The sequence below is a fragment of the Neoarius graeffei genome, chromosome 7, assembly GCF_027579695.1.
Source record: "Neoarius graeffei isolate fNeoGra1 chromosome 7, fNeoGra1.pri, whole genome shotgun sequence".
Lineage (NCBI taxonomy): Eukaryota > Metazoa > Chordata > Actinopteri > Siluriformes > Ariidae > Neoarius > Neoarius graeffei.
The window spans coordinates 89068307-89093521 of NC_083575.1; the positions used below are offsets into that span (position 1 = coordinate 89068307).

At 41.4% G+C, this 25215-nt stretch overlaps 2 protein-coding genes across 2 annotated transcripts in view; both read left to right on the forward strand.

Moving 5' to 3' along the window:
* The window catches only part of LOC132889752 (zinc finger protein 850-like), a 44304-nt gene extending 42791 nt beyond the window's left edge, over positions 1-1513 (forward strand). Inside the window, exon 3 of the mRNA XM_060926559.1 lies at positions 454-1513. Coding sequence (XP_060782542.1) covers positions 454-1370 — 917 coding nt within the window. The 3' untranslated portion in view covers positions 1371-1513. The remainder of the gene's footprint in view (positions 1-453) is intronic.
* An 11498-nt stretch (positions 1514-13011) lies between these two features.
* The window catches only part of LOC132889751 (zinc finger protein 239-like), a 56773-nt gene continuing 44569 nt past the window's right edge, over positions 13012-25215 (forward strand). The window contains exon 1 of the mRNA XM_060926558.1: positions 13012-13255. Coding sequence (XP_060782541.1) covers positions 13172-13255 — 84 coding nt within the window. The 5' untranslated portion in view covers positions 13012-13171. The remainder of the gene's footprint in view (positions 13256-25215) is intronic.

Consider the following 25215-nt stretch of genomic DNA (forward strand, 5'->3'; position numbering starts at 1 on the left):
TGGCTGACTGGGAGGTTGCGCAAAGCTCGGAGAGGTACGGATCAGCTCGTCTCAATTCAGAGAAGAACATATTTCATTATGGAAGTACGGTGGACTGTTCCTTTAAAAAAGCTCATATGTTTAAAATAAAAAAAAAAGTGTACAACAACCATTTTTTTAAATACGAATGGAACATTAAGTATAGCAACAATAAAAATTGTAAGGGGGGGCGCTGTTGTTTATTTGCTCTCTGAGGGGGGGCGGACTCTCCCACACTTTGAAAACCTATTATCTAACCTATTATCTAACCTATTATCTCTGTCTCTTTTTTTCTACTGCAGAGTGAAATATCATCATCATCATCATCATGTGAGTTCCATCAGGCTAAAAACCATCACGGTGGGATTCATTCAGAAACTGGCAAGGAGAGAATTTACTCCTGCTCGCTGTGTGGAAAGCGCTTCACTCGAAAAGGTCATCTTAAACAGCACCATCTCATCCACACAGGAGAAAAGCCCCATCAGTGCTCACAGTGCGGGAAGACCTTTTCCCAGCAAAGTAATCTTAAAAACCACCAACGCATTCACACTAGAGAGAAACCGTTTGAATGCTCAGACTGTGGGAAGAGTTTTACCCTGCAGAGTACTTTTAAAAACCACCAGCGCATTCACACCGGAGAGAAACCGTATCAGTGCTCGCAGTGCGGGAAGAGTTTTACGCTCCAGAGCACTTTTAACAACCACCAACGCGTTCACTCTGGAGAGAAGCCATATTACTGCTCCCAGTGCGGGAAGAGTTTTACACGACACAGTACTTTTAAAAACCACCAGCGCGTTCACACCGGAGAGAAACCGTATCACTGCTCCGAATCGGAGTGCGGGAAGAGTTTTACACTCCGAAGTAGTTTAAAAAACCACCAGCACGTTCATACCGGGAAGCTGCATCCATGTTCACAGTGTGGAAAGAGTTTTTCACAGCATAGTACTTTAAAAAACCACCAGCTTATCCATACAGGAAAGAAGCCACATTACTGCTCACAGTGTGGGATGAGTTTCAGAGAGTTAAGTCGTTTAAAAACACACCAGCGCATTCATACAGGGGAGAAGAAGCCACATCAGTGCTCGCAGTGCGGGAAGAGTTTTAGAAAATTAAGTCATTTAAAGACACACCAGCGCATTCACACAGGAGAGAAGAAGCCACATTACTGCTTACAGTGTGGGATGAGTTTTACAGAATACAGATCTTTTAAAAGCCATCAGCGCATTCACACAGATCAGAAGCACTATCACTGCTCGCTCTGTGGGACGAGTTTTACACAACATCCAGGAGCGAAACCTCACTACTGCTCGGAGTGTGTGAAACGTTTTTGTGTCGGTGTAATAAAAAAATAGTCATTTCAATCATGCAGAAGTATGGTGTGTTGTAATCTCATCTCATTATCTCATCTCATTATCTCGAGCCGCTTTATCCTGTTCTACAGGGTCGCAGGCAAGCTGGAGCCTATCCCAGCTGACTACGGGCGAAAGGCGGGGTACACCCTGGACAAGTCGCCAGGTCATCACAGGGCTGACACATAGACACAGACAACCATTCACACTCACATTCACACCTACGGTCAATTTAGAGTCACCAGTTAACCTAACCTGCATGTCTTTGGACTGTGGGGGAAACCGGAGCACCCAGAGGAAACCCACGCAGACACGGGGAGAACATGCAAACTCCACACAGAAAGGCCCTCGTCGGCCACGGGGCTCGAACCCAGGACCTTCTTGCTGTGAGGCAACAGCGCTAACCACTACACCACCGTGCCGCCCAAATCAAATCATCAGCATCATTAAAAAAAAATCATTTGAAAATAATTTGGGTCAGATTTATGTACATTTTTTAAGTCTCTCCCCATGCAAACAGTGAAGACTTCTTTCTAAGTCTTTGAATCTATTTCTTCTCCAAGCTATTATATCAAGAAGTATCAAATATTAGTGTGGACAAACCAGGCCCATCATGGTCCCTCTGTATCCTCATCTTTAAGCATATACGCAGAGCCATGGCCTCACTTTCATTTATAAATGCCTTGAGACCTCAACAATGGCACAGGAATAGTTTTAAGCATTAACAATAAATCTAATATTGTAATTTTTATGATTAAAGTGATTCAGATAGGTAGCTGTCTGAGTGAATGACCTGGACATCTGTAATGGCACAGTCTATCGGTCTCATCGCCATTTCCGCTATACTAAAACACAGAGCTGACTGCAAGTTTATGTCTGTCCTTTATATCTCATCTCATTATCTCTAGCCGCTTTATCCTGTGCTACAGGGTCGCAGGCAAGCTGGAGCCTATCCCAGCTGACTACGGGCGAAAGGCGGGGTACACCCTGGACAAGTCGCCAGGTCATCACAGGGCTGACACATATACCCTGTCCACACTAGGGATTTTGTACCGATATGAAACTACTTTCGTACCGCAACACCTGTCCACACTAGCAACTATACCGGTACTGTAGCGGTATAACTGCATCGGTACGAAACCCACAAATGTATGGGTTTTGTACCAGTACAGTATCGGTACTGTAGCGCTTCGCTGTAGTGTGGACAGATGAAGTGGCTCTGTATCGATACAAATATAATGCGCATGCGCAATGAACCATTCCTACGTAATCCGGATTATTCATACAATACAATACGCACGTGCTTTCCAGCTGTAAATAAAACGTCAAAATGGCTCAAAACGACCGTGGAGCTACATGGAGCAAAGAAAGGGGGAGGGAGGGAGAGGGGAAGAGAAGGGAAGAGGGAGAGAGGGGGAAGAAAGGGAGATTTGTTTTCTTTGTTTCTTTCTCAACTGCCTGGCGCGTTTTATAGCCCAAGAGCATTAGCTCAAAATTGAGTCCAACCCAGAACAAATTAGTAACAAGCTGAATTTTTCAGAATATGTTCAGAATACCCTTAGGAATAACATACTAAAAGTCCCCGGGAATCCACCTTGTGCTCTCTGAGAAATTCAAGATGGCGTCCAAAATGGCCGCCGATTGGAGATTTTTCAATATCTCAGGGATAAAACATAATATAAATGCAATTAAAATGTTAAATTATATGTTCTCTCATACAAGCAATGCAAACTCACCATTGTCACACTGTTAAAATTAAAATTAACCAAGATTACAAGGTCATTAATGTGGAAATTACATGGAATTTGATGGTTGACATGATTGACAGATTAGCTTAGTAGGCTACCTACATACATGAACATAATGTAAGACAACAATTAGACATCAATTTCCTTAATATTTAGTGCATCTTTAAGCTTTGATAAAATATTAAAGGGAAATTAAATTTGAGAACTCTATCTTCTAAAACTACAATGGCAAGCCGTTTCAGTACACTTCTTCAACATTCCGGCGACTTTCATGACAAAAAGGTCTGCCTCGATAAAAGCTCTTTCTTATAAACAATGAGTAGACTTAAACACTTCTCAGTGCCTCAGTTGTAATGCTTGGACCTTTGTTGTACCATCAATGAAGTAGGGAATTTATTCAAGCTTGTTTAAGGGTGGAAAAAAATTAATCTTTGAGTTTCTAGCGCCAGTCTTTACTACTAGCAATGCCAGTGTGTTCGGACAAAAAATGACTAAACTCAGCATGACCTTTTAAAAATGACTGAACTCAGCATGACCTTTTAACATGCCATTTTTCATTTTACACCACCAATTTACTTTAATTAATATTAATGAAAATAAGTGGTCCAACCCCTAGTAATTGTGTTTGTTGTTTTGTGAACAGAATAGGATGATACGGAGTGAACGAGTAACCAATGGATCCACACTGTATAATCGGTAGTGTACATTAAATAGCACATGTATAGATTTACAATTATAAGTCTGTAATTATTATTGATTGTTGAAGTTGAAAGTTATAGAACAATGACCAGTTGTCTTCTTGTAAATAGGTTCATTATTTGAGGAACACTCAGTCGCCATGATTTATTGTGTTGGATTAGCTTCTTGTTATAATGAACAATATATGTAAATAAATTGTTATAATGGATTGAAGGTAATGTTTTGGAGTTCATAATGTTTTTGGTTTTAGTGAAACTCCCAGTGCCAAAAATATGACAATCTAACCAGACATGGCAAGCGAACACATTATACACAAATATACTGTTATAATAATGTGTACATTGTTATTATATAATGTTAATACACAATGTAATTAATACACACATGTTGGAATTTACTCTTCTACCCTACAAAACATATATTCTGACCTTTTAATTGCATTAATATTTTGTTTTGGGCCTGAGATATGGGCAGATCTCCATTTGGTGGCCATTTTGGACGCCATCTTGAATTTCTCAGAGAGCACAAGGGGGATTTCCGGGGACTTTTAGTATGTTATTCCTAAAGGTATTCTGAACATATTCTGAAATTTTCAGCTTGTTACTAATTTGTTCCGGGTATAACCCTATTACTCCTGGGCTATTATACAATTCAACTGAATAAATGACCACCAGAAATACAGACTGTACATTGACAACAAAAAGCACACACACGTTGTTTCATCCGCCATATTCTCGGAAGGAAGTTACTCGGTAATCACGGAAACATTTCGCGCGCACACATTTCAACTACCGTGAAAGAAAACTGCAAACATTTCTCGGTAGTGTGGACAGATGCACTAAACTGTACCGGTATACTTTCTATCGATACAGTTACCGTATTTTCTGGACTATAAGCCGCTACTTTTTTCCTAGGTTTTGAATCATGCGGCTTATACAAAGGTGCGGCTATTCTGTGGATTTTTCTTCCACCGCTAGGGGCGCTCTAACCGGAAGTAGAATCAAAAATAAGATAGACGAAAAATCAATGCAAAGAAGAATTAGCAGATCTTTAGCAGATAGAACACGCACGACAAATTACTAACTGGTAATTATTTTCAAATCCAGCAAAGATGATTAAAGTGACTTGTGGTTTCAAACACAGGAGAAATGAAGGTAAATAAATACCGGTTATTTTCTCTTGGTTCTGTTCCGTTTTAATCAGCAAAGTTGCTGCCGTGTTAAAAGACACTGTTCGGAAAGAATCTGTTCAGGTACATACATGTACATTTACAGTACAAAATCGTTCTGTACATGCAGTAAATATCTAATTTTTCAACATAGATATCTGCGGCTTATAGCCCGGTGCGGCTTGTATATCTTTTTTTAAAATTTTTTTTTAAAATAGAGCGGATGCGGCTTATATACAGGTGCGCTCTATAGTCCAGAAAATACGGTATACCACTTTCGTACCGGTATAAGTGTGAACACAGCAATAGACACAGACAACCATTCACACTCACGGTCAATTTAGAGTCACCAGTTAACCTAACCTGCATGTCTTTGGACTGTGGGGGAAACCGGAGCACCTGGAGGAAACCCACGCGGACACGGGGAGAACATGCAAACTCCACACAGAAAGGCCCTCGCCGGCCACGGGGCTCGAACCCAGGACCTTCTTGCTGTGAGGCGACAGCGCTAACCACTACACCACCGTGCCGCCCATAACTATACAGTACCTGCTTTTTGATAAACTTTTGTTCATCACTTTCCTTTCATTGAACTAGTAAATATATAGGAATAAAAAGGTTATGGTCAGGACAAGTGAAAAATCTTGCTGCTTGTCCGACTGGATAAGTGGATGAAAGAGTTAATGTCGAGCCCTGTACATGGCAACAGGAAACACTTTATCCAGCTGTGTTTTCTTTGGAACTATTTTCGTGGTTGGAGCAAAATAAACAATATTTGACTGCATCATGTCGGGAATCTCAGTTGTTCAGTATGAAATTCTTATTTATAGAACTGTTCTAGAAGAGCAGTATCAGACTCGGAATCATACCGCACTCTTGCTCAATCCATAACGCTAAAATTCAGACAAAATCTGCTGTAATGAAACTCCTTTAATTCTTTCAACTCGTATAAAAGAGGCCTCTTGTTTTTCCAACCAGCAATGATTCAGCCCTGGCACCACTGTTATGTTGGATGCCATCTGCAACTCTTAACTGATTTTTGTTATGTTGTCACAGTGACACATGCATCTCCTAAAGCAGGGGTTTTCAAAGTGTGGGAGAGTCAGCCCCCCCCTCAGAGAGCAAATAAACAACAGTGCCCCCCCCCCTTACAATTTTTGTTGTTGCTATACTTAATGTTCCATTCGTATTTTTAAAAAATGGTTGTTGTACACATTTTTTTTCTTTTTCACATTTAAACATCTGTGCTTTTTAAAACATCTTGTTTAACACATTTTAAACATCTCATAGCATCGTTAGCTAGCACCTCTTGGCAGACAACACACTGTGGCAGTGGAGCATCTTCAGATCCAGTCCATGAAAATCCAAACTTTAAATAATCGTGGTCATACTTCCTTCTTTTTTCAGTCCCCCCAGGATTCCGCGGGCCTTTTTTGTGATTGTTGCGGGCTAAAATGTCTGATGTTGCAGGGGGTTTTTCCAAAAAATTGCGATGAAAGTTGCGGTGTTTTTTAGGTTTTTGTTGCGATTACATTGCGGGAGGAAGTGAAAGTTGCGAGAAATTGTTGCAATTTTCTCTTTTTGTGATTAAAATTGAGTGATATGTTAAATATTAAGTTATTACTGAAAAACTATTGATTAAAACAAACAAAGACACTGAGAAATGGTCCTATAAACAACTTTACCAATATAAAAGATTACCAGGACTACAAAAATGCAGAAAAATAGGCTTTACTTATCCAAATGCACCTGTTGGTTCAAAAGTTAAAGTGCAGAGAACCACACAGCACAACATGAAGTTACCTTAAAATATAATATAAATGCCTCAGCTTTCATGTAAGAAAAAAAAAAACTATTAAAACTAGTACTGTGTGCAGGCAGTCTCTCCTGAAGACTAAATTAAACAATAATTATAAACTAATAAAATAAATGGCTCAGGCTTCATAAAAGAAAAAAAACAATTTGAACAGAACCTCACAGTATGATGCTGAAGCTGCCTAAACAATGGAAAATAAAATACCATTTTGGCAAAAATGTTGGCAGCCATTAATTTCTTGTATTAAGTAAAAAAATAATGTAAAGTGCGCACAGTCCTTCACTGTGAACATAACACACTTTCAGTAACAGAATTTAAGCCTACATAAACACTGACTCGCACATGCTGCTTCTCTTGAACGTATACACGGAAGTATGCAGTGTTGCCAGATACTGCTGACGCTTTCCAGTCCAAAATATGTTCAAAACCCGCCAAAATGCACTTGAAACCGCCCAATCTGGCAACACTGCGCGCATGCTGCTTCTCTTGAACGTATACACGGAAGTAAGGCGGAAGGTAGTTTGTCGACGTCACCTCAAGACGACGCCAACGATTGGTCAAATTTGCGGGAAAGTTGCGGTGATTGGATATAATTGCAACACTGCCCTGAATTCGCAGGGATTGGTTGAATTTGCGTTGAAGTTGCAAATCGCAACATTCTGGAGGCTCTGTTTTTTTTTTGCTTGGCCCAGACTCTGTCTCCTCACTCACTGTAGCTTTAGGTACTAAAAATCGATCCATTTGTCTCTGGTAAAGGCTAGCTGAAGTTCGCTAAATGTCCGCAATAGTAACTTATCCTGGTTTATTTTTCCTCACGTTGCGCCCCCCCGAAGAACTCTGGGACCCCCCAGGGGAGGCGCGCCCCACACTTTGAAAAGCCCTGTCCTAAAGTAATTTAACATCATTGGAATTATTACTAGTAATAGCAGTAGAAGTAATATTAATACAAGCTACTCATAATCTAAAATATCTCACCTGTGTGTATACAGTGGTGCTTGAAAGTTTGTGAACCCTTTACAATTTTCTATATTTCTGCATAAATATGACCTAAAACATCATCAGATTTTCACACAAGTCCTAAAAGTAGATAAAGAGAACCCAGTTAAATAAATGAGACAAAAATATTATACTTGGCCATTTATTTATTGAGGAAAATGATCCAATATTATATATCTGTGAGTGGAAAAAGTATGTGAACCTTTGCTTTCAGTATCTGGCGTGACCCCCATGTGCAGCAATAACTGCAACTAAACATTTCCGGTAACTGTTGATCAGTCCTGCACACCAGCTTGGAGGAATTTTAGCCCATTCCTTCATACAGAACAGCTTCAGCTCTGGGATGTTGGTGGGTTTCCTCATATGAACTGCTCGCTTCAGGTCCTTCCACAACATTTCCATTGGATTAAGGTCAGGACTTTGACTTGGCCATTCCAAAACATTACCTTTATTCTTCTTTAACCATTCTTTGGTAGAACGACTTGTGTGCTTAGGGTCGTTGTCTTGCTGCATGACCCACCTTCTCTTGAGATTCAGTTCACGGACAGATGTCCTGACATTTTCCTTTAGAATTTGCTGGTATAATTCAGAATTCATTGTTCCATCAATGATGGCAAGCTGTCCTGGCCCAGATGCAGCAAAACAGGCCCAAACCATGAAACTACCACCACCATGTTTCACAGATGGGATAAGGTTCTTATGCTGGAATGCAGTGTTTTCCTTTCTCCAAACATAACGTTTCTCATTTAAACCAAAAAGTTCTATTTTGGTCTCATCCATCCACAAAACATTTTTCCAATAGCCTTCTGGCTTGCGCACATGATCTTTAGCAAACTGAAGACGAGCAGCAATGTTCTTTTTGGAGAGCAGTGGCTTTCTCCTTGCAACCCTGCCATGCACACCATTGTTGTTCAGTGTTCTCCTGATGGTGGACTCATGAACATTAACATTAGCCAATGTGAGAGATGGCTTCAGTTGCTTAGAAGTTACCCTGGGGTCCTTTGTGACCTCGTCGACTATTACACGCCTTGCTCTTGAAGTGATCTTTGTTGGTTGACCACTCCTGGGGAGGGTAACAATGGTCTTGAATTTCCTCTATTTGTATACAGTCTGTCTGACTGTGGATTGGTGGAGTCCAAACTCTTTAGAGATGGTTTTGTAACCTTTTCCAGCCTGATGAGCATCAACAATGCTTTTTCTGAGATCCTCAGAAATCACCTTTGTTCCTGCCATGATACACTTCCACAAACATGTGTTGTGAAGCTCAGACTTTGATAGATCCCTGTTCTTTAAATAAAACAGGGTGCCCACTCGCACCTGATTGTCATCCCATTGATTGAAAACACCTGACTCTGATTTCACCTTCAAATTAACTGCTAATCCTAGAGGTTCACATACTTTTACCACTCACAGATATGTAATATTGGATCATTTTCCTCAATAAATAAATGACCAAGTAGAATATTTCTGTTTCATTTGTTTAACTGGGTTCTCTTTATCTACTTTTAGGACTTGTGTGAAAAACTGATGATGTTTTATGTCTCATTTATGCAGAAATATAGAAAATTCTAAAGGGTTCACAAACTTTCAAGCACCACTGTATATAAAGTACTGTGCAAAAGTCTTGGGCACCCTATTTTTTTATTTCTTTTTTTCATACAAACTTTGTTATACATTTGTTTTATGACTTCTACATTATCGAGTCAGTACAAAAACATTTGGAACTCTAAAATGTTCGTTTTCCAGCACAAAATTAAATGTTACAGTTAAAAAGAAAAAAAGAAAGTTTGTATCTGAGCAGCATATAACATAAGAGAACACTTTTCAGATTAAAAAAGAAAACATAATGAAGGTTACTGGGTTTTGATGCAAAATGAAGACGTGAGTGTGACGAAGTGTCCAGAAGAACTGTGGCTGGTTCTGGAAGATGCTCAGTAAAACCTCCAGCTCATTTCCACATAAAACTGCACTCATTGTACCTGACACTGCTATTATTTTTAAAGCTAAGGGTCGACTCACACCAAATACTGACTTTGTTTCATTTATAATGACTTACTGATTACTGTTTATAGTATTTTTTTAATGTTTTTTTAATGACTCCAAATTACTTTAATACATTGATGTGGATATTTCTTTTTCAGGGTGGCACGGTGGTGTAGTGGTTAGCGCTGTCGCCTCACAGCAAGAAGGTCCGGGTTCGAGCCCTGTGGCTGGCGAGGGCCTTTCTGTGCGGAGTTTGCATGTTCTCCCCATGTCCGCGTGGGTTTCCTCTGGGTGCTCCGGTTTCCCCCACAGTCCAAAGACATGCAGGTTAGGTTAACTGGTGACTCTAAATTGACCGTAGGTGTGAATGTGAGTGTGAATGGTTGTCTGTGTCTGTGTCAGCCCTGTGATGACCTGGCGACTTGTCCAGGGTGTACCCCGCCTTTCACCCGTAGTCAGCTGGGATAGGCTCCAGCTTGCCTGCGACCCTGTAGAATAGGATAAAATGGCTAGAGATAATGAGATGAGATTTCTTTTTCAAATACATCATCTCATCTCATTATCTCTAGCCGCTTTATCCTTCTACAGGGTCGCAGGCAAGCTGGAGCCTATCCCAGCTGACTACGGGCGAAAGGCGGGGTACACCCTGGACAAGTCGCCAGGTCATCACAGGGCTGACACATAGACACAGACAACCATTCACACTCACATTCGCACCTACTGTCAATTTAGAGTCACCAGTTAACCTAACCTGCATGTCTTTGGACTGTGGGGGAAACCGGAGCACCCGGAGGAAACCCACGCGGACACGGGGAGAACATGCAAACTCCACACAGAAAGGCCCTCGCCGGCCCCGGGGCTCGAACCCAGGACCTTCTTGCTGTGAGGTGACAGCGCTAACCACTACACCACTTTGCCGCCCTCAAATACATCAATTATTTAAAATGCTTCACTTTTAAATACATACTGCAATTTCCCATCCATTATCCCTAGTTGCTTATCCTGTACAGGGTCGCAGGCAAGCTGGAGCCTATCCCAGCTGACTACGGGCGAAAGGCGGGGTACACCCTGGACAAGCACCAGGTCATTGCAGAGCTGACACATAGACACAGACAACCATTCACACTCACGGTCAATTTAGAGCCACCAGTTAACTTAACCTGCATGTCTTTGGGGGAAACCGGAGCACCTGGGGGAAACATGCAAACTCCACACAGAAAGACCACTGTCGGCCACTGGGCTCGAACCCAGGACCTTCTTGCTCTGAGACGACAGTGCTAACCACTACACCACCGTGCCACCCCATACTGCAATAATTGACTTGAAATATTGAAGAGTGTGTATGTTGCAATTTGTTGGCCATACTGTAACTAATAGGTGTGGGACAGTGGTGCTTGAAAGTTTGTGAACCCTTTAGAATTTTCTATATTTCTGCATAAATATGACCTGAAACAACATCAGCTTTTCATTCAAGTCCTAAAAGTAGATAAAGAGAACCCAGTTAAACAAATGAGACAAAAATATTATACTTGGTCATTTATTTATTGAGGAAAATGATCCAATATTACATGTCTGTGAGTGGCAAAAGTATGTGAACCTCTAGGATTAGCAGTTAATTTGAAGGTGAAATTAGAGTCAGGTGTTCTGAATCAATGGGATGACAATCAGGTGTGAGTGGGCACCCTGTTTTATTTAAAGAACAGGGATCTATCAAAGTCTGATCTTCACAACACGTTTGTGGAAGCATATCATGACACGAACAAAGGAGACTTCTGAGGACCTCAGAAAAAGCGTTGTTGATGCTCATCAGGCTGGAAAAGGTTACAAAACCATCTCTAAAGAGTTTGGACTCCACCAATCCACAGTCAGACAGATTGTGTAGAAATGGAGGAAATTCAAGACCATTGTAACTCTCCCCAGGAGTGGTCGACCAGCAAAGATCACTCCAAGAGCAAGGCGTGTAATAGTCGGCGAGGTCACAAAGAACCCCAGGGTAACTTCTAAGCAACTGAAGGCCTCGCTCACATTGGCTAATGTTAATGTTCATGAGTCCACCATCAGGAGAACACTGAACAACAATGGTGTGCATGGCAGGGTTGCAAGGAGAAAGCCACTGCTCTCCAAAAAGAACATTGCTGCTCATCTGCATTTTGCTAAAGATCACGTGGACAAGCCAGAAGGCTATTGGAAAAATGTTTTGTGGACGGATGAGACCAAAATAGAACTTTTTGGTTTAAATGAGAAGCGTTATGTTTGGAGAAAGGAAAACACTGCATTCCAGCATAAGAACCTTATCCCATCTGTGAAACATGGTGGTGGTAGTATCATGGTTTGGGCCTGTTTTGCTGCATCTGGGCCAGGACGGCTTGCCATCATTGACGGAACAATGAATTCTGAATTATACCAGCGAATTCTAAAGGAAAATGTCAGGACATCTGTCCATGAACTGAATCTCAAGAGAAGGTGGGTCATGCAGCAAGACAATGACCTTAAGCACACAAGTCGTTCTACCAAAGAATGGTTAAAGAAGAATAAAGTTAATGTTTTGGAATGGCCAAGTCAAAGTCCTGACCTTAATTCAATCAAAATGTTGTGGAAGGACCTGAAGCGAGCAGTTCATGTGAGGAAACCCACCAACATCCCAGAGTTGAAGCTGTTCTGTACGGAGGAACGGGCTAAAATTCCTCCAAGCCGGTGTGCAGGACTGATCAACAGTTACCGCAGACGTTTAGTTGCAGTTATTGCTGCACAAGGGGGTCACACCAGATACTGAAAGCAAAGGTTCACATACTTTTACCATTCACAGATATGTAATATTGGCTCATTTTCCTCAATAAATAAATGACCAAGTATAATATTTTTGTCTCATTTGTTGAACTGGGTTCTCTTTATCTACTTTTAGGACTTGTGTCATAAAAAAAAAAAACATCTGATGATGTTTTTGGTCATATTGATGCAGAAATATAGAAAATTCTAAAGGGTTCACAAACTTTCAAGCACCACTGCATGTGGGTGTGATATCTACAGTTTTTCTTCTGGTGTGGTTCGAAAACATCTTCGGGATTACAGAACTGTATGATGTATTAGATATCAAAATAAGTCTGAGAAATAATAATAATAAAAAAAAGTCTCAGATTACCCGAATTAACTCAATCAAACATTTTAAAGGATTAATTTTCCTCCACAGCAGCAGCCTGTTGGAGGATTGTGCAGCTTTGAATCCTGAAATCTCGCGAGAGGAGGCGAGATTCAACATGGCGGCGCCCTGATCCAGAAACACTTTCTTGCTCCTGAAAACTGCACTTATTTCAAACAAACGCACTTAATATCGCTGAATTTATTATAATTAAAGAAACCCAGGCAGTTTGTAGACAGTTCTTTTGAAGAATATATAATGGCGGAGATTCGCAAACACCAGGATTCATCTAAACCCGAGAAACGAGAAAAAGGCGAGTCTGTCAACACAAGCTCGGTCCAGGTGAGTTTATTATAATCCAAATTAAAATCCGGAATAAATGAGGTTAAGTGTAGACACACACAGAGAGAGGCGTAATCGGGGGGAAGAAGCCAAGCAGAAACTGATGGCATGTAATCATATTGTCTATATGGAGACTCGAGTAAACAGTTTCCGGAAGACAGGACACACTCATTAAAGACAATATTAAACGGGGTTTTTGTTTGTTTTTTATTTATATTTGAGAACATAGTAACATATCTCCTCCCACTTTGAAACGCGATTCTTTGAAAACTGTTTGTCTGGTGGACATTATTGTGAAATCACTGACAGGCTGAGGCGGTTTGGTTTAGTGTAGTTTATTGAGTTTGTATTTACATAGAATACAAAGAAAAATAATTATTAAATAAATAACTAAATAAATAAATAAAACTAGAGCGGCGGCTACAATTATCGACAGTCCGTAATTATCGACACCTTTTCAGCTTTACTAATAAAAAACAGTTTTACAAAGGTGAGTTTCAGTCCCAACAGTTATTGGTTAAAGATTCAAATATTTTTTGTCAATTCACTATATATCCAGGACATATCGGAGAATCGAAATGCCATTTCTCTCTCACCTTACTTGTAAAAAAAACAGATAAAATTAAGAAAAACAATATTTTATTGTGGCGGCACGGTGGTGTAGTGGTTAGCGCTGTCGCCTCACAGCAAGAAGGTCCGGGTTCGAGCCCCGGGGCCGGCGAGGGCCTTTCTGTGTGGAGTTTGCATGTTCTCCCCGTGTCTGCGTGGGTTTCCTCCGGGTGCTCCGGTTTCCCCCACAGTCCAAAGACATGCAGGTTAGGTTAACTGGTGACTCTAAATTGACCGTAGGTGTGAATGTGAGTGTGAATGGTTGTCTGTGTCTGTGTGTCAGCCCTGTGATGACCTGGCGACTTGTCCAGGGTGTACCCCGCCTTTCGCCCGTAGTCAGCTGGGATAGGCTCCAGCTTGCCTGCGACCCTGTAGAACAGGATAAAGCGGCTAGAGATAATGAGATGAGAGATTTTATTGTTATTTACCAGCTTAAGTTCGGTCCGTATGGTGAAATACCGTGACCGAGGTCTTGAAAGTACTGAGCGAGGCCCTCTGGGCCGAGGTCACGGTATTTCACCATACGGACCGACCTTAAGCTGGTAAATAATATATTTATTTTTTTTCTTTACCAAATTCTAACAGAAAACGAAAGCACCCGAAAGGGAAAACCGAGCCGAGCCGCCATTTTGAATCCTCATTCACGGCTGTAATGCAAATGGCTTCCTCCTCGGTATACAAGTGCACTTCCATGGCAGGAAGAAAACTATATTTTGCCGCCTATGTAGTCCCCTATTTATACAAAATTGAGTCATTCAGGATTCAGCCATGTTTTTGCTCGGCGTTAGCAACAGTTAGAGGTTTTTAGCTTTCTCCTGAAATGTTTTCTTTTATTTCTTCTTCCTCAGGGTAGTAAAACTCACTTTCGCTGTGAACACTGTCGTTATCGCTATCCATGCTGTAAAATTAATGCTATTCTCCTGAGAAATGCTGGCAAAAATGTATAAGATTTTTGATAATCTTATAAATAAATCTTATTTAAAAAAGATAAATGTTGACAAATTCTACTATGTTTGTTTTTGTTGTGAATGAGCGAGTCGCCAGAGGTCCGTAACCGAGGTCCGTACTGTAGGATACGGACCCGCTCGTCAGCCAATCGGAGCGCAGGATTTGGACTGCGAAAAAAAATATAGATAAAAGTACACTCTAAAATCAAACAATGTACAAAATGGCAGTAGCGCAATACAGTACAATAATGGAGAAGGTGCTAGAAGAGCAGCTTATGAGGTGTTTATTAGGGATCGACCGATATGTTTTTTTCAGGGCCGATACCGATTATTATGGAATTGGGATGCCGATAACCGATAAATGTAAACATTATAATTCACATGAAATTAAACATAGCACACACTGACACAGACCTTCATATCCATGAAATGTATGTTTAATTGTAAAATTGAACATGAAATTTTGTGCAGGGAGATGCCAGCAGCATTTGTACAATAAAGTCAAACATTAGTTAGAATAAAATGAGAAATAAAATAATAAAATATTCACCAATAAAAAAATAAATCACTCCCTACTATATTACAGCTCACCATTTTCAGTGGAAAATAAATGAAAATACACTCTGGATTCTTTTACACTAAGAACTAAGTAAGACTTACCAACTTTAAGTAGTTTTTAAATAACAAACCAAGTGTAGGGAGCTGCCTGCAGCATTTTTTAAAAAGTAAAATCAAACATCAAGTCGGCTATCACTCCCTATTATGTAACAACTTAACAAGTAACCATCTACATTCTAATGCTTTTAATGCCCAAGCCTAATATTCCCAATTTAGGAGGATTATATTGTAGTGAAGGAAGCATTACATGTAGTTTCAGCGAGACTAGTTGGTTGTAGGCTAATTAGGGTTGCAAAGGGGCGGAAAATTTGCGGTATATTTCTGGTAAATTTCCAGAAACTTTCCATGGAAACTTTAGTTAGGGAATTTTGGGAATTTTGCTTCCACACACTGGATGGCGTATGTGGCGTTTTTCTGTTAAATAAGATGACAAAAAATGCAAATATGTAGATAGCAAGCTGAACTAATGGAAAGGTCTTCAAAACATTTAAAATTGATGAAATCTTGTGTAGTTACATAAAACCATCTAGCAGGAGGCAGAAGAAACAGCATCACATTTTGCGGTAGCTAGCACCATGATAAGCTAACTTCTTTAATTAAATGGTGCTAGCTAGCTTACATTTAGCACATCTGGTTTACCAGTAAGCTAGCAATAGATTTTGATTTTGCTAGTTAAACTTTAACACCATAGATCAAATATCATCTACCTCATATCATTCAAAACGTACTTGACTGTATGTAGTCCTTTGGCTCAAATGGTTCAATAGTCTGTATCTGTGTTGTGGGCTCAAAAAAGTTACTTTAGTAGTTCAGAATTCTAGAAATCATTGTGCATGTGATGGAGGAATGCACAATGCATGTAGGGGGTGTGGCCTCAATAGCTCTACAGGAAGTAGTGTGCTATGTCCCTGTGATTGAGGAATAGCAAATTATACTCAACTGTACTCACATCAAATCTGATAGTTTTAGCCAAGATTATGCTACAATATTTTTTTCTACCAACTATATGTTCCCAACCTTCAACTTTTGATAATTCCCAGTTTATTCCCAATAATTCCTGTTCATTCCCATAAATTCCCGTTGATTCCCATGGAAAGTTTCCAACTTTGAAAATTCCTGGAATTTTGCAACCCTAAGGCTAATTCAAGTGCTTCCTTCCATAAGCTAAGTTTGCCTGGCTACACAGATGCAAATGGATAATTTTAACGAGTAGTAGATGAAGAGTGTAAACATATAATGATGCTGTGCTTTTGCAACTTGTGTGTTTGTGACTTATTGCGGCAAAAGCAGCGTGTCCTTACCTTGAAGTTGGATCTGCTTCTGCCCGAGTGCCCATACGGCCGCCTTGAAACAGTTCACAGCGTTTAGCTACGTGTGTTGATTGGCTGTATCCCTTGTGCCGCTTCTGCCCGAGTGCCCGTACGGCCGCCTTGAAACCGTTCACAGCGTTTAGCTACGCGTGTTGATTGGCTATATCTCTTGTGCCAAACAAATCAGATGTTGTGGTGGGCGGGACCGTGTTCTTGAACTCAGAGAGGCGAGTGCAGGAAAGGATGTGCAGTGACAGTCACGTTAGGAATGAAATGGCTGCAAAAAGGTATGTTATCGGCATATTGGTGGAAATTATGGCCTATACCGATAACCCTAAAAATGCAGAATATCGGCCCGATATATCGGCCAGGCCGATTATCGGTCGACCCCTAGTGTATATGACAGTAGTGCAAATGAGCAATAGCAGCAGATACAGCAGTGATGCTAATGCTTGTGGTGTGATGTGCAAACGGATGAGGTAGGTTTCTTGTGTGAATGAATGTGTTACAGACCAGGGGTAGGGGGTAGGTAGTGGACAGAGTTCAGCGTCCTGACAGCCTGGTGGATGAAGCTGTTTAGCAGTTTTGTGGAGCGGGCCCGGAGGCTCCAGTACCTTTTCCCTGAGGGCAGGAGGCTGAAGAGTGAGTGTGAAGGATGGGAGGTGTCACCAGCGATGCTGATGACTCTGTGGGTGAGACTGGAGTGGTAGATGTCCTTAAGGGAGGGCTGAGGGGTACCGATGATCTTGCTGGCCGTGTTCACTATGCGTTGCAGAGTCTTCCGGCAGGAGGCACTGCAGCCTCCGTACCACAGATACCCCCTTTCCACCAAATCAGTTCCAGGGCTGGTTCGGGGCTGGTGCTGGTTCACAACTCGTTCAACTTGTGAGCCAGCTGAGAACCAGTTTGCTTTTCCATAGCTTGTGGTGCTAAGGGGAGCCACGTCAGTTACGTCGCTGTATACATCAGTTACGTCGCTGTATACGTCAGTTACGTCGCTGCGTTTGCATAAACCTTGGCGTGAATATCGAAGCGACAACAACACGGAGAAGAAGAAACAGCAACAACAATAATGAATGACTTCGCGTTTGTACAGCTACTGCTTCTCGTTGCTTAAAAATGGTGACCTTTCGCGGTCTTGCGATTGTTGTTGGTCTTAACAACTCCGCCGCCCCGCTGACGTAAGCGGTTCTTTCCTCTGGCCCAGCAAAGAGTTGGTGCTAGCCTGGAACCGTTTTTTCTGGCCCCAGAGCCAATTCTTTGTCAGTGGAAACCGAAAACCCGGTTCCAAACTAAGCACTGGCCCCGAACCAACCCTGGAACTGATTTGGTGGAAAAGGGGCAATAGTGATGCAGCCAGTGAGGACACTCTCAATGGTGCCCCTGTAGAATGAGCGCATGATGGGGGGTGGGACTCGTGCACTCCTCAGTTTGTGGAGGAAGTAGAGGCGAGTTTGAGCCTTCTTGGCCAGTGATGCAGTGTTGTTGGACCAGGAGAAGTCCTCAGCGATGTGTACCCCTAGGAATTTGGTTCTGCTCACCCTCTCCACTGCAGCACCATCGATGGTCAGAGGGGGTTAATTAATCAACTGGAAGACCCGCCCCCTCACCGTTTGATTTTGATTGATTGCTTTATTCCGAACAGTAAAGAAGAAAGAAAAAATAAATAAATGTAAATAAAATGCAGTAATCAAAACATCGTCATGAACAAACAGAATAGTGTAGCCACAAGGCACTAACGTAATAATGTTTGGAAAGGATTAGGAAGAAGTAAATAACTTATCAAATCCTAACCCTCTATACCACCCCGAATCAAACGTCACTTTCCACCATAATAATAAAAAAAAAAGTTTATATATATATATATATACACTACCGTTCAAAAGTTTGGGGTCGCCCAGACAATTTTGTGTTTTCCATGAAAAGTCACACTTTTATTTCCCACCATAAGTTGTAAAATGAATAGAAAATATAGTCAAGACATTTTTCTGGCCATTTTGAGCATTTAATCGACCCCACAAATGTGATGCTCCAGAAACTCAATCTGCTCAAAGGAAGGTCAGTTTTATAGCTTCTCTAAGGTGGGGTTTACATTAGACCGTATCAGCGGATCATCAGATTAACGTTTTTAAAAACGATTAGCGTGCACACAGCAATGCCAATACACGGATATGCTAATCACATGACTAATTAGACGGCACGTAAGTTGAAATGTGTAATGTGTAAATTTCTCCTCAGCGGCTCGGCTCCGCAGGCATCCTGAGCTCCAAATCACTCCGCCCTGAACAGCGAGTGCCCTCTGGAGGGTGCGCACTCCGGCCCTGCGCAGCTCACAGAGCGCGCGAGTGAAGCGCACGAGCAGTGATTCGGGACTGAGCCGCTGTGTGTGTGATCCCAGTGCATATCGGGCATGCGCAAGTCACTCACCACTTGCAAGTGGAAGGATGGCAAGCCTAAAGACAATCATAACTACACAATGGGCAGTATTTGCATCAGTATTTGCAGTATTTTCATACTGTTATACTCTTTAATGAAAGGTGATACAAGGCGGAAGTCCGCGCCGTTTTTCAGCAGTCGCGTCACATGACCAACTCCAGCGAATCAGGAAGGTGGATGTCACAGTGACGTCGTCCAATGACGACGTCAGCTAGAGCTCAGCACAGCGTATCCGCGTATCCTCAATGTTTACACAGCACCGGACCAGACACGAACTGGGTTGAATACGTGGACGCTGGCAGATTCCCGTTTCCCGGCGTTTTATTGTGAACGGACAGTGCATCCGCGAAGAAAACGAGACAGATACGGTCTAATGTAAACTTGGCCTAAAGAGCTCAACTGTTTTCAGCTGTGCTAACATGATTGTACAAGGGTTTTCTAATCCTCCATTAGCCTTCTGAGGCAATGAGCAAACACATTGTACCATTAGAACACTGGAGTGAGAGTTGCTGGAAATGGGCCTCTATATACCTATGGAGATATTGCACCAAAAACCAGACATTTGCAGCTAGAATAGTCATTTAGCACATTAGCAATGTATAGAGTGGATTTCTGATTAGTTTAAAGTGATCTTCATTGAAAAGAACAGTGCTTTTCTTTCAAAAATAAGGACATTTCAAAGTGACCCCAAACTTTTGAACGGTAGTGTATGTATGTGTGTATATATATATATATATATATATATATATATATGTGTATGTATATATATATGTGTATGTATGTATATGTGTGTGTGTATATATATATATATATATATATATATATATATATATATATATATATAAAAAATAAAAGAAAACAACAAACAAATTTTGTCGTCTGATGATGCAGCTCGTTACCTGCGATGGAATATTTTTTTTTTTTTTCTGCACGATCAGCAATTTTTCAGAAAACCCGGACGTTATGATCGCAGATAAGCATGGTGGAAAGATAAGCACGGACATGTTTTTACTGATCGAATTCACCAATATTTCATGATCTCCTTGTCGAAACTTATTTTGTTTCTTACCCTTTCATTTGACAGCCGCCATTTTGTATCGAAACGCGCGTCTGAGAGTCACGTGAGGTGTCAATAATAGTGATCGCTTTCACCGGTGTCCACCATTATCAACACCCTGTGGAATTAAGGGACTTTTACAACGGTGTCTCCCATAACCCGGAACGGAACGTATGAACCGGAACGGGATGGAACGTTACAATAACCTTATGTTTTCTAAATATTCAGGGGTTTCATACTTAACATCTTGTATTCACATGCATCACTGTCATGTATTCTTTGATTATCCAGTATTATTAAATCCTGTCACCTTGTATTAACGTTATATTCATGATATTTTCAATCGAAATTGATCTAAAAGCCAGGAGCTCCAATTACGGGAATATATCTTGGTGTGACGTCACACATACCCCTTGTCCACCAAATCAGTTCCAGGGCTGGTTCGGGGCCAGTGCTTAGTTTGGAACTGGGTTTTCTGTTTCCACTGACAAAGAACTGTCTCTGGGCCAGAAAAAACGGTTCCAGGCTAGCACCAACTATCTGCTGGGCTAGAGGAAAGAACTGCTTACGTCAGCGGGGGGCGGGCGGGTGGGCGGGCGGAGTTATTAAGACCAACAACAATAGCAAGACCGCGAGAGGGCGCCATTTTTAAATAAAGCCTTGGTCACAACCGGCCGTACGTGTTCCTACGGCCGGTCTACGTGCAAAAAACGCAAGAAATGCACGGAGGGCGCACGTGAAACGCACGAGAGCGCGCGTGTGACGTGCTGATTTTCGAGCCGTAGACTGGCGGCAGAGGTTCTTTGTCGTGTCAAACAAACTCTACGGGCGCTTACATTTTTTTTTCAGGTTGCAAGACAAACTTATGGCCAACGCGCGTCTTTCTCCATGAACAAAAAAAAAAACGCAGCGATTTGGGAAACGCCAAAAATCGCACGGCCAAAAAATTGTACGTCCGGTTGTGACCAAGGCTTAAGCGACAAGATATCATGGATGCAGCAAAGCAGCAGTCATCCATTATTGTTGTTGTTGTTGTTGCTGCTTCTTCTTCTTCTCCATGTTGTTGTTGCTTCGATGTTCGCGCCAAGGTTTATGCAGACGTAACTGACGTATACAGTGACGTAATGACGTGGCTCCCCTTAGCACCCAGAGCTATGGAAAAGCAGACTGGTTCTCAGCTGGTTCGCAAGTTGAACGAGTTGTGAACCAGCACCAGCACTGGCCCCGAACCAGCCCTGGAACCGATTTGGTGGAAAAGGGGTAAAAGAAATCCCGCGTGGCGGACCGAGCGCCATCCTGTTGGGATGGGTTCTCACTGGATAGTTGTCTCCACTTTTAACTGTCATGATGGAGATGTTGATGTGTTGGACAGTGGAGGAGGCGACTATTTCAGAAGTGTGGCTCAGTTTGCAAGACCAGTATCGTCAGTGTCACTAGTTTTGAAATTTGTAGATGTTCAATCCCAACTTGATGCTAATTCCTGTGGTGTATTTGTCATAGCAGACCGTGTCAGTATTTTACACGGCAGTGACCCGTGTACTGTCAAGTATGATGTCAGGGTCATGAGAGAGCACTTGCATGCAAAACAAACTCTACCATGTTCCCACATAAAATTGCTGAGAAAACTGATAGATATCGAACCATTCATGTAGAAAGGCTTTACTGTCGTCGTAAGTTACCAGAAGATTCAGATTTGTATTTTATGTACAATGAATGTAAAATATGATTTCACACTGATTGTGAAAACGTGGGCCATAAAACAGAAGCACAGATCAAAAAAGAGAAGAACTTGAAATGTATACAGTGTCACCTGAAGAACAGGCAAGAAATTGTAAAATAGATGAATAAATAGTTGTGTTATGTTTTGACAATAAAACAACTAAATATATTTTCTAACTTTATTTATCATACGGGACGGGTTCATCATGTATAAAGACAGGATGACTAAGGCCATTATTAAAAAATGTTCTGTTTCCGGTCCACCTGCCGGGTGAGTGCCGTTTGTGCGGTTGAAATTTTTTTTTTTTTAAACGCCGGTTTTTCGACATTTTTTTTCGGGTTCGTAAATCTAAAATCGAACTTGACATTTACGCATTCCTAGAGCTTTCCGCTAAGGCTCATACTAGCCAGCCATGACAAATAAGTAGCCAGCCGGGGGGAGTAAACACAAAATAAACTCCTGTGCACGCAGTTCCCAGGATTAAGTGTATTTTCCACAGACCATTTATTTATTCACTTTACTCAAATGCAAAGTAAAATGGCAGTAAATCTTCTTTCTTTTCTTGCGTATTGCATCATGAGGCGTTCCTGGCTTGTAATTCTCTTATTTTCGGTGCATGACACATTCACGCAGCTGAGCATGCTATGAATTAACAGCGACAACGGTCTGCAGTGGCGGCTACACAATTACACACTCGGCGAACATTTCTCCATTTGTGTATGAAAATACACTCCAACCACTCAGTTTGGGTTCATTTACAACCAACGGTGTCTTTTGATGCTAGCACGTAATTGAACGAGAGAAGACTGGTTTACCGGAGACAAAATAAGCGTCATCTCTGCTTCTGTTTCGTCCGATGTCACCTCCGACACACTACTGCCTCCACCGAGTGCGCGTGCACACACACCGCATGTCGGGGCCGCGGATGAGTTACTCTCCCTCAATCAACGAAGTCTGCGGGGAATTTGTGGTTATTATCGGTACAAACAGCACGAATCACCGCTTAAATGAGTGCGGTTCAGTTTGACATTATTGTCAGTTCGTTAGATAAATATTCAATTTTATTAAAATCGAAAATTAATATTTAGAGCCTGTGGGCTACAAAAATAATAGTCATTAAAGTAGCCGGCTGGACTTAATTGTGTAGTCGGCTATATGGCCGGCAGCCGGCGCTTCCACGCAGAATATAGAATCGAATCAGCTCTGCGCATGCACCGTGCGGCACAAAAGAATGGCAGCCACCATGAAGGAAGGAGATCCGGAGTTTTCAAACGTTTGCTTAAGTGTGAAATCGCAAAATGGTATTCTAGCGAACAACAAAATAGTAAAGATTCAGAAAAACAAATCATTCAGTGATCATTTTAATAGTGTAATTTCATCCGAACTAGGCCTAACGCTCGATTTAGAACTACAAAAAGTCCATGTGTCGGACATTTTAAGTACCTTTGTAAAAGTTTTGCAAATGTTGCAGTCAGCATTTAAAATGCTAACTTAGTTTTTGTACAAGTTTCAGTTGATTAAACTGTCATTTTATTAAATGTGTCTGCTTTTGTAATAAAGTATTGAAAGAAAAAGCAACACAGCATTGCGATTTCTTATCCATCCATATAGTAAAAAAAAAAAAAAAATCCCTCCCTCCCGACTGAATTTTTTTGCTCACCCGGTGGACAGGAAACGGATTTTTTTTTTAAGGATGGCCTAATGTAAGTACCGATTGATAAAATGGCGGACGTGACGGATGTCTCTGTGAAACTGGAACAAAAAAGGCAAGATGATACATTATGTACATACAGCGCCCTCCACAATTATTGGCACCCCTCGTTAAGATAATTGATAGTTTAATTGATAAATATCAAGAACACGAGATTTAAGCACAGCTAATCAGTCGAGGGATTTAATATAAGCCGGTAAAGTGTTCTGGGTAGTTCTTCGGTAAGGCCAAACAAAATATGTGTTTCTTGGGTTTTCAAAATAGGGTAGGTAGGTAGGGAAAAAAAAAATTGTTTATCCCAAAAGTTTACGACAAATTTTCTAGGGTAGGTAGGAAAAAGTGAGAAGTTTCCTTTGAAAACTTTTTTTTGCAAAATACTCGTTAAACGTTTGCAACTGATCCCAGAATGTCAGAACTGTGTGATTTGTTGTAGGAAACAATGTTGTAGTTACTCTATAGCTCTTCATTTGGAAATATTTTTAATTGTTGTGAATATCTTTTGCATTGCAGTAGGCTGATTTGATAAGCAAACATTTCTGTCCACTGTGTCGCTTTTTGTTCCGAGGCGAACCTCTGTTTTATAGGCACCCGGAAGAATCGATGAAATATACTGCGCATGTGCAAGCAGTCATTTACATCCGACCCTTCGAGGCATGAACACAAGGGTGGCCAGTTTTTCTACTTAAAAATCTATGATAATCATCATTGTAACACTAGCAAGAATACGCAGCATTGTTCAGCTATGTATTCGATTGCATCTAACGGTGACCCCTGTCTAGAAATGCCTACGAAATTTGGCTTTGCTGCGACCTTCGGTGTCCGAGTTATAAACGTTTAAAGGTGGGCTGGAGCCATGGATCAAATCAAAACTTAAGTCGCTGAGCAGCGCTTGCACGGTGGCGAATGACTGGCCGAGGCACCGTCCTACCAGGCCGTGCCCGTGCTGGTTTGAAAGGGCTGGGGTAGAGGGAGGTGCATGTTGGTTGTCAATTTACTCCTGACGGGCCTCGTGTCTTTCGGCAAATACCGAGTGGTTTATATGACGCACCCTAGCGGTTCTCGTTTGACTCGCCAGGTGGCTGCCAAGTAGGGCTGGGTATCACCAGATACCTCACGATACGATACTATGGCGATATTTTGCCCACGATAACGATATCACGGTACAGCGATTCTGCGATAATCGATATATTGCAAGAAATTTCAACCACATCACGATATCTGTGTCACTGAAGAAAATCAGAATTTATTGACCAGTGTAAAATTACATTTCACATACATAACTACACACTCTTGCCAGACATATATTTGTCTCTATTCCACTGCTGGCAAAACCAAGAGTTGCTTCACTACAACATACAGAAAATTCCCATTTCTGTGCTAGTATTCTCAACTTTTCTGTAAGCATGGACACATCAGTGCTGCTTAACAAGCAGAATCAAATTGTTTTATGAAAACTTGCACTGCAGACTGCACATACATTTCAGTGCTAACACTAATATCAATTTGTTCTTTGTAAACTTGAGAACATGTACCGGAGAACATTTAACTTGTG